This window comes from Podarcis bocagei, assembly GCF_964188305.1.
Source record: "Podarcis bocagei genome assembly, chromosome: 3".
Lineage (NCBI taxonomy): Eukaryota > Metazoa > Chordata > Lepidosauria > Squamata > Lacertidae > Podarcis > Podarcis bocagei.
In genome coordinates this window covers 61,921,045-61,933,679 of record NC_138127.1, presented here as the reverse complement: position 1 = coordinate 61,933,679, position 12,635 = coordinate 61,921,045, and the positions used below count along the sequence as shown (strand labels likewise).

The 12,635-nt window shown below is 40.8% G+C and overlaps 1 protein-coding gene across 6 annotated transcripts in view; it reads right to left on the bottom strand.

Annotated features, from left to right (window-relative positions):
- DISC1 (DISC1 scaffold protein) overlaps positions 1 to 12,635 on the bottom strand; it is a 162,228-nt gene that overhangs the window by 138,804 nt on the left and 10,789 nt on the right. For 5 of the 6 annotated variants that reach the window (XM_081186212.1, XM_081186208.1, XM_081186207.1 and 2 more), the window contains 2 exons: positions 2,876 to 3,912; positions 1,757 to 1,826 (listed from right to left, as the gene is read on the bottom strand). In XM_081186212.1, coding sequence (XP_081042338.1) covers positions 1,757 to 1,826; positions 2,876 to 3,912 — 1,107 coding nt within the window. Of the gene's footprint in view, positions 1 to 1,756; positions 1,827 to 2,875; positions 3,913 to 6,934; positions 7,089 to 12,635 lie in introns of all 6 variants that reach the window. The other variant, XM_081186210.1, reaches the window with a different exon arrangement.

Sequence of the window (12,635 nt, the reverse complement as noted above, 5' to 3'; positions counted from 1 at the left end):
TTCCTTCCTGCCCCATCATACAACCTATTATTCACATCACATGAGGAATTATAAATAATCAGCTCAGGTGTCTTGCAAAGGAGACAGGTAACAAGTAGTCTTTCCATACTTTAGTGAGTTTTAAAACCTAACTTTTCACCAGGTGTGACTTTGCTACATTCCCCAAACTACAAAGTAATTTCTGCAAACAGAGCTGAAACCGACATGACAGCAAAGGGAATGGAAGGTCAAGATTTTAATTCTTCTTCCTGCTCTCAGCTTTCAAGATCAGAAGCTTTCCCTTGAGAGAAGTAACAAAAGATCTTGAGAAGTCTGGTCATATGACACAAAATAATAAAAAGCAGTGCCAGAAACTTGGCTGAGAACAGCGTCAGCAGAAAGGAAAAAGAAAGAAATAGGTCAAGAAGTAAAAAGTTAGGAAAAACTAATATTGTTATTTCTGCAGCTTTAAGTTTGCCTCCTTATGTGCATTTTGACAAGATGATCTATGGATATGTAATGTCAGAATGATAACATACTTGTCACTTATAAAAATGCAACTAATGCAAAGCTCCAAAGGTAGTTCTGGAATTTACACTAAGTTCCCTTGAGTCATGTACATTAGATAGAATCAACCTTATTTTTTCATGGATCTTTAGTCACTCCTGAGTGCAAACCACAGCATTACAAACATCTGCCTTTCAAAAATAACACAAGAAGTGCCTTTTTAGAACATGGTGGTCCCATGATGGAATACAAATAGCCATGGGCCCAGTTCTGGGGGAAGTAGAAATTCTGAGGATCTGACACAAAATGAAAGAAAGCCATGCATGTCAAAGCACACAGTGTGAATGAACAGAACAGACAGATGACTCCGCAAGTGAAGACACTGGAAGAAGTGCAACACAAGGGTGGTTGCATTTCAACACCATCATACCCTTGGACTCTGCATTTATTTATTTTAGATGCTGATCACATTCTTTTTGCATGGTTGACATTGATTAGAATCCCAACTTCACCTACAGCTAGGCATAGAAAAGGGTAGTGGAGAGAGAGGGTAATCTATCCTCCAGCCATATGGACCATGAGTGGCCCTCCTTTAGTGACTAAGCACAGAGCAGGGAAGAAATAATGTCTTTCTCCCCATTACTTTATCTCATTTCTTTTTAGTAGAAGTTGACTATTCCCATATCAATTTTTCTAATTTTGAGTTAACACTCAGCAGCTAACTATATGTCACAGCAAATATATACATATAATAGAGCCCCCAAACCTTGGAAAACAACAGAACCACCACTTTAGGAGGCAGAAAATTGGGGCAGAAAAGTGATGAGCAGGAAAAGGGTTACGTTCCCCATCTCCACTACTATTTCTCAGCTCCAGTTTTCTCCCTTCCAAATCTGATTTTCTTTTCTAGAGTACTAAGACTCTGTTACAAATGTTTGAATTAAACATACAATTAGCTCTATGCAATAATACATAACATTGCTTTTTTCACATGCTATTAATCATTTTATTTTTCCTAATGGGGATGTGGAAGACTCAGATTCAAATCTCTACCCCATCATTAAGGTTAGCTTGTTGGTCTTGGCAAGTCACTCACTCTCTATAACCTCCTTCATTAGGGTTTTTCTGAGGATAGGAGAGTATTGAAATCCACCCTGAGCCCTTGAATGGAGGGGAATGATTACCAAGACCTCATCATCCCTAAAAACTATCACAGAAAACTATATTGTAAAACAAAATAGAAGTCCAGCAATAGGAGGAAAAAACTCACCCCTCTCATAATCATCCTCAGCTACCGCCTTCGCTTGAAGTCCTTGAAGCTTTCTTATTAAGGATTTTATCTGCATTAATTAAGAGACAATTAACAGTATTTCTATGAATCTTTATTTTCTATTGAATTCAAATCTATATAACTGCATATATGATCATAACATTTCAAGTGTGTCAATTTTGGCACACTTAACTAGAAAATTTCTGAGGATACTTATGTCTTATAGATTTCAAAAGCAGGACAGAGCAGGCATCGAGATATTAGAAGAGCATTTCACAAGCTGTCAAATGAGACAGGTTTCATGTTTGATAATATCCATTCACATGCAAATCTGAAAGCACAACTACAGAACAAACTCTGAATTCCGTCTCCTGCCTTTCATGCTTCAGCCAAGAAATATGACGTCAAATAGTAATAATTCTACCTAATTTTAAAATAAGCCTGAAGCCATTAAGACTAAGCAGTGAGCTAAGAGCCAATAACCCAAGGGGAAAGACCTCTTTGAAAGAGGATGGAAGTGGCATGGAGGGAGCTATGGGGAGCATAACCAGGAAAAACCTAATAGCAAATGACACTGTGTTGGTTGGCTGTTTATGTATTGCCAAAAAAGGGAGCGGGGAGGAAATGCACTACCAAAAGGGAGGACATCACATTGAATAATATTTATATGTATAGTGGCAAATAATATGATAGAAGTGGAAATACATCTCACCACAGCAGGAAAGACTGTGGCCTGGTGATCTGTGTGTCTGCCCAGTCTGATTTCCCAGCTGCTACCTGCTGGTGGCAACTTCAAGGCCCCTTTTAAAATGGAGTTGGGCAGAAAGGGACTGGAGTTGACAGAAAGGGAGTAGGTAAGGTAGGAATTTTTGGAAGAGAGGAGAATGCGCACTAAGGAACTAAAGAACCAATATGATGGAGGATGCACTACAGGGCATGATGGGGCTGAATTTTGCATGTTGATTAAAACTAGCCAACAACAGTTCCATAACCATATTTTCCAATCCACACTACAAATGCCACCAATAAGTGCAACAACTGCTTCCTGTCTTGCACAACAAGCTATGGATTTGATTTCAAATTCCTATAACACAAAACAGGAATGAGGAAAACGCTAACCTTTAATATACTCTGGTTGGCCAGCAAGCAGTCCTGTAGCACTGGCTCATATTTCTTCATCAGGGAATCCCAGCTGTGATCGCTAACAGTGTTACTACTTTCATAGCCTGAGGTCACAGAAGAACCAGCAGATGCTGCTTCCAAAGACTCAGTTGAACAGGAAAATGCAGCATTCGAATGTGAAAGTGAGTGTGATTCACAATCCTGCACTTTATCATCTTCTGCAGTCTCCCTTGGGCACTTGTGATCTTTGCTACACAGAGAGATGGATGAAGCCCACAGTTCTTTCCCTGAAGTTCTTTGTCCCTCCCAAGGTACATGCAAAGTAACGTTTTCTGCTCTTCCTGTTTTGCATGTTTGCCAAGCTTCTTTAGGCTCTCTACAATCTACTGGGCCTCCAATGCCATTTGTTTCACAAGCTGAATTTAGCGAGAGCTGTATGAAGCTAAAACTTGAATTAAAGTGATCCTGAGGACTGAAAGAGCTACAAGGCATGTCCTTGCTTTCAGATTCCTGGTTGTTGTTCTCTTCCTTCTGATCCAAAGCATGCATTCTTTCCTTCTCCTGTGTTCCACCAGCAAAAGCAGTCTCCTTCACAGTGTCAAACAAATTAGTCTGCTGTGAGGATGAGCTGGATGCAGGCAACAGATCTCTTTTATAGATGGCAACCACAGGACAAACTGGTTGAATTAGATCTTCTGATTGCTGCACTCTGAAATCAGCCAGGGGTCTGAGACTGACTGCTTTATTTCCAGCAGTAAGCGATCCAGTTGCCACATCTGGGGAAACTGAGGGACTGTTTACACAAGCATTACAATGTAATGTATCATTTTTGCATCGCCTCTTCAGAAAGCAATTTTTAAATTCTCTGTAGTGTTTTCTGCCATTATGCTCAAGCCCTTTGGGGCCGAAGGGTTCACAGTCAGAAAGAGGCTGAAATCCTATCTGCTGCAGCACTTCTGTTCTCATGTATCCTGGCCTCTTCACCACCCTCTTTTTGTGAAAAGAGCCCGCAGGCAGTGAGCCATCCTGGACCTCTAAAATAAAGAAAATGACAAAAGGGTCACAACAATATTTTGCCTTGTAAGGTAACAGCTTCTGGAGAAAATTACTTCCCTGAAATATATACATAGGCTTAGCTTTTAGCAACATAATGCTGCTGAGAAGTAGAAACTAAGGGGCTGGCATCTGGTATAACACAAATTTCAATAGCCCATGTATTATTCCATCCATTCAAGTGGTTTGTGCCCACATTTCTCAACACATTCTCCTGTTTTTCCCAGGTTTGTAATTTCACCACTTTTGTCAATCTATTTAAATGTGTGCACATTTGAAGTTGCACATTTGAAGTTGCTCACTATTTAAGCAATGAACCTGGATTTTAGAGAGAACAATGCAGATAGAAGGCAAAGAACCAGCCAGACTGGTTTAAAGCTGGCTAGGTAGCACTCTTATTCAGATGACACCTATCAGCCTAGAATCTAGAGATAACAAAAGTTATTATGTGGAATATATATCTGAAATGTTTTATATAAAAAGATAGACTTAAGAGACTGATATCATTCACTGTAACCATTTGGCTGACATATTTGGCTTATAAATCTTGGGATTATGCACATTATCCATTATGTGTATAGATCTGTATCTGAATAGACAGGCACAGGCCTTGCATATGAGATCACGGATTTTGGATTTCATTCCATCCCTAGATACAGGGACAAGATGTACGTACACATGTCTAAGTGTACATTATGTCAGCCATTCAAAGTGATTGGCACATGGACAGCTGATTGACCCATTCATGCCCTAGAACCCCTGGTTTTCAACAGCATTTAACTAGGGCATTGAGTTTTCATTTCCCCAAATTTTATAATGTTTGAAATATTTTATTGTTTTAATGTATTGCAAATTGCATTGGGGACCCAAAAACTGCCTAGTAATGCATATATAAATAAAATCTTGCAGAGCACCCTTCTCCCCACCATGATAAGTGGAATGTCTGACAATGCCTGTTGGTTATTCTAACCCTGCACACATTACTGTATTAACTTCACTCTTCCTTGTACTCCATTGACAAAGGCATAGGCACACAGCCCTGGTGTGACGTTGTGATGGATAACCCTCTTCCCCCACCCCTTTTTGTTCATGCCTTTTGAAGGCTGCATGACAGTTGTTTTCTCTCCACCTGTGCTGTCCCTCATGTTGAAAATTTAGCAATAAGATTCAGACTGCCTGCTGTTAATGTGAAGAATAATAGTAGCTGGACCATTTTCCTATTGCCTATTTCCGATTGTAAGCTCCTTGGGGTAGGGACCTGTCATATCAGTTCCTTGCAAAGCACCATGTACATAGATGGCACCATATCACAGAGTGCTTCTGTTCCATTTACAATCACAGAAATTCCTCTGTGTGCCATAATCCAGCTGCATTTCACATTCAATTCCAATTTTCAACTTTAGCTTCAGACCTGTTTTCATGGCCTGTTTTTATTTTCAAACATTAAACTTTTATGGTCTACATAAGTGCTTCCACACATTTTGAGCCTAGTATGACTTTACGGATAAGTATATAGCCGTACTCCCAACACATAAGGAATATATAAACCAGTTTCTATCAAAGACCTTGCCACCATTTTTAGGGCCAATGCTTTCCCAAACCCTCTGAATATCTGAAAAACAAAACTGTTGTGTTCTGAGAGAACCACTGGTTCAATTACCCCAGTGTTGTGTATTCCAACTAGCAGTATCTCTCCAGGGTCCAAATCAATGCCTTCTGCAAAAAGCTTTCTCCATCCGAGATATTTCTGACATGTTTTGCCCCTTTGAGTTCTTTCCAACTGGCCAATGACTTCACCTTGGTCCCCAAGTTACTGCCAAATACCTCAAACCCCAGTCAGAATCACTCAAACATAGGAGCCAACTCGTAGGGGCTGAGGTCTCTTTGTACACCCATTAAAGTATTGAGGTGGCCAATCCCCACCCAAATTTGATTGCCATTCAAATAGTGTGTGCACGCGCCACACCTTTGGATCAATTATGTGGAATGGGGCTAACCTGCTCCCCCAATATTTTATTCAAGTTGGCACCCCTACACTCAAATAGCTCCAAGCTGGCACACACTAATGCCCAACCAGCCCTAATGCTCCCTAATTCCAGATCTACTGTCACACCAACTCACTCCTCTTCTCCCTGAAGCCCCCATTCCAACAAAATCTGAGTCCCTCCGTAACTCCTCCCTTTAACTGATGCAATTACCACCACAGAACCCAGCCTTATGTTTACCTTGCCAGTCTGGACCCAACAACTAGGATGCCCCTATTTTCATCAGAGAAGTGTTGGAGGGTATGCAACTATAAGAAACAGCGAGTGAGAGAATACAAAAGAAAATACATGCTTTCTCCCATCTTTCTCCTCCCTCATAGCAGAACTATGGCAGGAAAGGACAGCCCATTTGAATATGTGTTTGTTGCTTTTAAAGAGAATGCACCTATCAATTTCGCAGTTTTGCAAAGCCTTCAAATATACCTTCATAAGCCTTCAAGGATGGCACTACCCAGTGAAGCAAGGAGGCACTGAACTACACCAAGTCAAGTCATAAAATGAACTGATTAATATTTGTGTGTTTGTTTTTCAAATCTGCATCACCTTGCTGCACAAAGGTTACAAAGGCTGAAATACCACCTGTTCATTTAAACACACCCACATACACAGAGTGCAAAATTTAAGAGCAATATATACCATTGCTGTAATATATCATTAAACGATAGCTTCTTATAAGACTGAAAAATCCTTTGCTGCTTTCAGTCCCGTTGAACATGTCTTTAAATGGCACACTACAGTAGAGAAGTGCATATTCAGAAAGCAGCGACACTGCACACTTTTGGAAACAGGAGGAACACCAGCTGGCAAGTGGCTTCCTGTTATTCACATTACTCTTAACTAGAGGAAAGATCCTTCTTGTAAATTTCCTATTCCCAGAAGATACCGTCTGCTGCAAGTAGTCATGGTTTAACTTTAAGCAAGCCACTTAAACTGTTTGGGTTAAAGAACAACATTTTACCTTGCTGATCAGAGTTCTAGTAGGAAACAACACTAGGAGTAGGCTTGCATCATTTCAGATGCAAACACTCTCTCCTCTCCCCATGGGCTTCCGAAACTGTGGTCCATGGACCACCAGTGATCTGTAAGCTTCATTCAGGTGGTCCACAATATATCTGTTAAAATGCAATTAAAAATCCTAACAGCAAATAGCACAACACATTACAATTGCTACCACAGGCAGAAAAAAATCACTAAGTGGCATACCAAGACCCTCAGCAATTTTCAAGCAGACTGAGGAAATTTTGGGGGGAACCACTGATCTACCCTGTAGGATTTTTTTATCCAGTTCAGCTTCCAATGCTTCCACAGGGGGGATACACCAAAAATGTACACCTAGTCTTCTGGAAGAAAGTACCAGAGAAGGCATAAACCGACACAGAACTAAAGGTTTTTTAAAAAGAAAAAAGAAAAAATGCTTTATTGGTCTTAAAAACAAAACAAGTACAAAACAAAATACCGTATTTTTCGCCCCATAGGACGCACCGGCCCATAGGACGCATCAAGTTTTTTGGGGGGGAAATAAAGGGGAAAAAATTATTTTCCCCCCCCAGGCGCTTGTGGGGCCGGCAGCGGGGAGAAGTGCTCTTCTCCCCGCAGCCCGCCTTCAGATCAGGTCCGGGGACAGCCGGGAGACGCGCTGCGCCTCCCAGCTGTCCCCGGAGCTTGCGAGGCCGGCAGCGGGGAGAAGCGCTCTTCTCCCCACTGCCCACCTTGAGATAATAATAATAATAATAATAATAATAAATTTTATTTATATCCCCCCCTCCCCAGCCAAAGCCGGGCTCAGGGCGGCTAACAACAATCAAATAATCACACAATAAATAGTCACACAATCTAAAAATATTTCATTATAAAAATTAATTAAATCAAATTGATGGCAACCAATTAAGCAAAATTCTGTGCAGGTTGCCAGAGGAGGGAGTCAGGCTGCGCCCTGACCAAAGGCCTGGCGGAACAACTCTGTCTTACAGGCCCTGCGGAAAGATGTCAGGTCCCGGGGACCTGCACCTCCCAGCTGTCCCCGGAGCTTGCGGGGCAGGAAGCGGGGAGAAGCGCTCTTCTCCCCACTGCCCGCCTTCAGATCAGGTCCAGGGACAGCGGGGAGACACACTGCGCCTCTCCACTGTCCCCGGAGCTTGCGGGGCTGGCGGCGGGGTCTCCCCGCCGTCAGCCTCCAAACCACTTCGGGAGACAGCGGGATGGCAGTGTTCCGCCTCCCTCTGTCCCCCGACCTTGTGGGGCTGGCGCTGGGGCTCTCCTGAAGCCTGGAGAGCGAGAGGGGTCGGTGCGCACCGACCCCTCTCGCTCTCTAGGCTTCAGCGAAAGCCTGCATTTGCCACATCGGACGCACACACATTTCGCCTTCATTTTTGGAGGGGGGAAAGTGCGTCCTATAGGGCGAAAAATACGGTATGTAACGATCAACAAAAGGCAATCCAAAATCAACACTCATTACAAAAAAAGAAAAGATTGGATTCACATGTCATGAATTCCAACATGACTTCTGTTATGTACTAAAGTTCTCACCCTGGGCCAGCAGGGGGATACTGTAGATAGTTATGCAAATAAGGGATTGAAAGTGACGTTCAGTGATTGGATAGTTTTAGAAAGTTGCTACAGTTACGTTGTACTGGAGATCTATATAAGCAGTTCAGTTCTGTTCTGCCCTGTGAATAAACAAGAGCTGTTTGAAGAATCACTGTGTTGTCTGATATGTTCACCCACAACTTAACAACTTCCAATCCCCACATTGTGGTTCCTAAATTACATTACAACTGTGCACTTAACGTTCTCTCTCACAGGTTGTTCAGTTGTGTTAATTTTGTAAAAGTCTCTTATTTTATACAGAAGTCAATCCAGGCCTGCCAAAGAATTTAGATTATTACAATGTTCTTTTAGATATTCTCTGTAAATATTCCACTCTTTATTAAAAAATTGATCTGTATGGCCTTGGAATCTTGTTGTTAATCTTGCTAGCTCTGCATATTCTAATATTTTATTCTGCCAGCCTAATTTTGAGGGAGTAGAATCTCCTTTCCATACCTTAGCAATCAGAATTCTTGTTGCTGCTACTGCATACATAAAAAGTTTCCTTACCCTGTAGAACATTTTCATGAAATTCTCTTTCAAAGCGCAGCACTCAGTAAATTTCAGGTCCTCCCTCCACAACCTTTCCCATGATTCCATTTGGATGTTGTAACCAAAATCTCCGGCCCATTGTACCATAACAGATTTTACTTCTTCCTCCTTGACCTCCCAGTCTAGGAGAAGTCTGTACATTTTAGAGAGTGGCTTTTTTGTGTTTGTATTAGGTCTTTCTCAAGTCTTAAAATTTCTGTGGATAAGCCTTTCTGTTTGTCCTTTTGGAATGTTTCATTTAGCTGGAAATATTGCAATCAGTCAAATGGGTCTGAATTTCTTCATTTAAAAAAAACAAAACCTTATTTTCCTGCTCCAATAGATCTTGATAAGTTGCCCAATTTCTTCTCGTGTTTTTTGTTTTTTTTAAACTGAGAATGCTTCTGTCGGTGAAATCCACCATGGCATTTTTGGTTCTAGTAAAGTCCTTATATTTAGCCCACACCATATATAACAGTTTCCTAATCACATGGTTCCGAAAACCTTTGTGGACTTTAACCTTCTAGTATTCCAAATAGGCATGCCAACCATATCTATTATTGAATCCTTCTAGATCCAGCAAGTCGGTATTTTTCAACGTCAGCCATTCCTGAATCCAAGAGAAACAAGCTGCCTAATGATACAGTTTTAATTAAGGTTCTGGATGTCCACATCAGTAATTTGAACCTTACTATTAATCATTAAAATATGTAGTAAAAAAAAATTCAGCTTTTATACTGCAAGGAGCAACCAGGTCAAGGACTGGAAACACTCAATACTATGAGCAACTGGCTGACCTGTATAGGGAACCACCAGAACTGCAGTTTGGGTCATGTCCCTGGACAGTAAAGTGATTGTAGATTCTGGCCAGATCGATCCAGGCTAACCATTGGGCTCCCATAGGCCAGACAAACTATAAAAGGCTTCCTGTTTAGGCTGAGGTTTCGATGGGCAATAGCTGTCTTCCCGGCTCTCACCTGACTTATGGCTTTGCTCCTCACTCAGACCCCTGCAGTGACTCCTGGCTCTCAATGCTAACTTAACAGCTGCCTATAAAATAATTTACTGTAGTTCAGTTTTCTACTTCACACATGCCCCTCACATTAAGAAGACCAACCCTGTATGTGTATTTTTTTACATCACTTTGTACTGTATTTACTGCACAGGTGTACTGTATATCCAACAAAAACAGCTGGAAAAAGATTCCAGTCCAGTACTCAATGATTTGGTCTGATTATCTGACAATCCGAAGCAGAGGATAGCTTGAAAATTTAGGTCTCTAATTTACTTCAAAGTAAGCTCTGTTAGGTTAAGTCAAACTTGTTGGAGTTAGGCTACTTGTATACAAAATGGTTTTTGCTGAAAATATAGGGTTTTAACAATATTTTAACGGGTAGCATTACCTGGTAGAATGTGATGTCTTGTATGACTGTCGCCTTTGAGGAACTATTTAATAAGTCACTCATGTCTCAAGCTATTGGCTGAAAGACAAATCTTTGGCCTCAACGCCACTCGCTTCTGTCAAAACACCTGGTGAGTGCTTCAGTATAAGACTCATCAGGCAGATAAAAGGCAGCACAACAACACGCCAACAGAGGCCAATTTAAGAAACAAGCACAGTTTGAGTGTTCCAGCTGAACTATTTGAATTTTTAATTTCACCAAGGGAATATATTGCAAATTAAGTGTCTGACACACAGTCCATTTGGAATGAGAATTGAGTTTACTGAAATAGAAAGCAATCTTCTCCTAGCAACTCAGTAGTGATTGCCTATAATGAGAATAAGACAACAAACACTGAAGCTGCCATTTCAGGTCAATAAGTCAGATATGTCCAAAATTTGGCCATTCAATTTAATAAAAATCTGGATTGTGACTGATCTCTAGCTATCCCAATTATACTACTTTGGCTGTTCCAATATATTTACTGCATATTCAAAACTACAATATAATGTAATGCACAGGATCACATAAGATCACATAGCAGAATCAGGACATGTTATCCAGATACTTAAAGAATGGAAGGAAGGCAGAGGAAGGAGCACGTGCATTTGCAAAACCATTTAAAGTGAACTAATTACTCTTTAAGATGCTTTCTCCCCCCCCCCCCATGGCATAATTCACAGAAGGAATTTCCTAGTGATTGGGCTCACAATCATGATACTAAAACAGTAATATACTGTAAGATATTACAGGGGTTTATTCTCTCACTATTCCCTTCCCACCAAAGCTCAAAACATAAATACCCATCTTAAGCATATTTAAAATGGAATTATTCCATTGTTAACTACTTGTGAGAGCTGGTTAGGGAAATTGATTTCAGGTTAAAGACAGAGACAAGCGTAAAGTTGATGGAAAACTAATCCTAAAACACCCAGATACAGTTTTAAAAAATATATTAAATTATTTTGAACACATTCTCAAATCTGGAATGAGCAATCTTTTAGAAATTGTAAGAACTTGATAACATCACCTTTCAATATGTTATGTAGCAAATTTTAAAAGTTCTATTTTTCTGCTGGATATTATTGAAAGCCAGTATTCTAATATTAATTTATACTGAAGGACAGAATATAAATTCACAAAATAAATAACGAGAAAAATCAATGAGATATTAACAGCCGATCGATTCCTAAGGCTGAAATCCTATACGGGAGGGTGAGGCTCCACCCACCCCACTTACATATGAAAACAAACTTCACCACAGCCAATCACAAACAAACAACCACACCCTAGGCCAACCCCAACCTCTCTCACCACCAAAGAAACACAAGCGAATAGTGAACAGAACCCGCACAAGTGACGCTGACACAAAACCCCACACATACATTAAGTAAAATAGAAACATCACCACCCAACTCCACCCCCACTCACCATGGCCCCCTCCACCTCTTTTCCCCTTTTCTTCCTAATGTAACACTAATGCAGGCACAGGCAAACTCAGCCCTCCAGATGTTTTGGGACTACAACTCCCATCATCCCTAGCTAACAGGACCAGTGGTCAGGGATGGTGGGAATTGTAGTCCCAAAACACCTGGAGGACCGAGTTTGCCTATGCCCGCACTAATGTCTCAACAAATGAAACTGATCTGTAGAAAATGTAACTTGAAAAAAGAGACATTGCACATACTTTTGTAAACCAAGAAATCTTTAATAATATATATATATATATATATATATATATATATATATATATATATATATATATGCAGGTTTTGGTGTCTTCGGGTGTCTTCCCGTGTAAGAGTTGGGGTGTCTAGGCGACGTTTCGACGAGGTCTCACTCGTCATCTTCAGGCTGGTGCTTTCGGCTTCTTGTTACTGGAACAGAGCAGGATCTCAGTGTTTGAGTTCCTATAAATACTGTTGAGGGGGTGTGGTGTATAGCCTCCAACGTTCTGGGCAGAGAGGAAGTTCCCAGGTTAGTGTGTCTTTTCTTCTTTTGTTCATTAATTACTTGAGGGATATCTTGAGTGATTTCTTGAGTGATATTCTGAGTACCACTTAGGAGGGTCATTAGGTGTGGATTAGTTGCTAAAGCTTT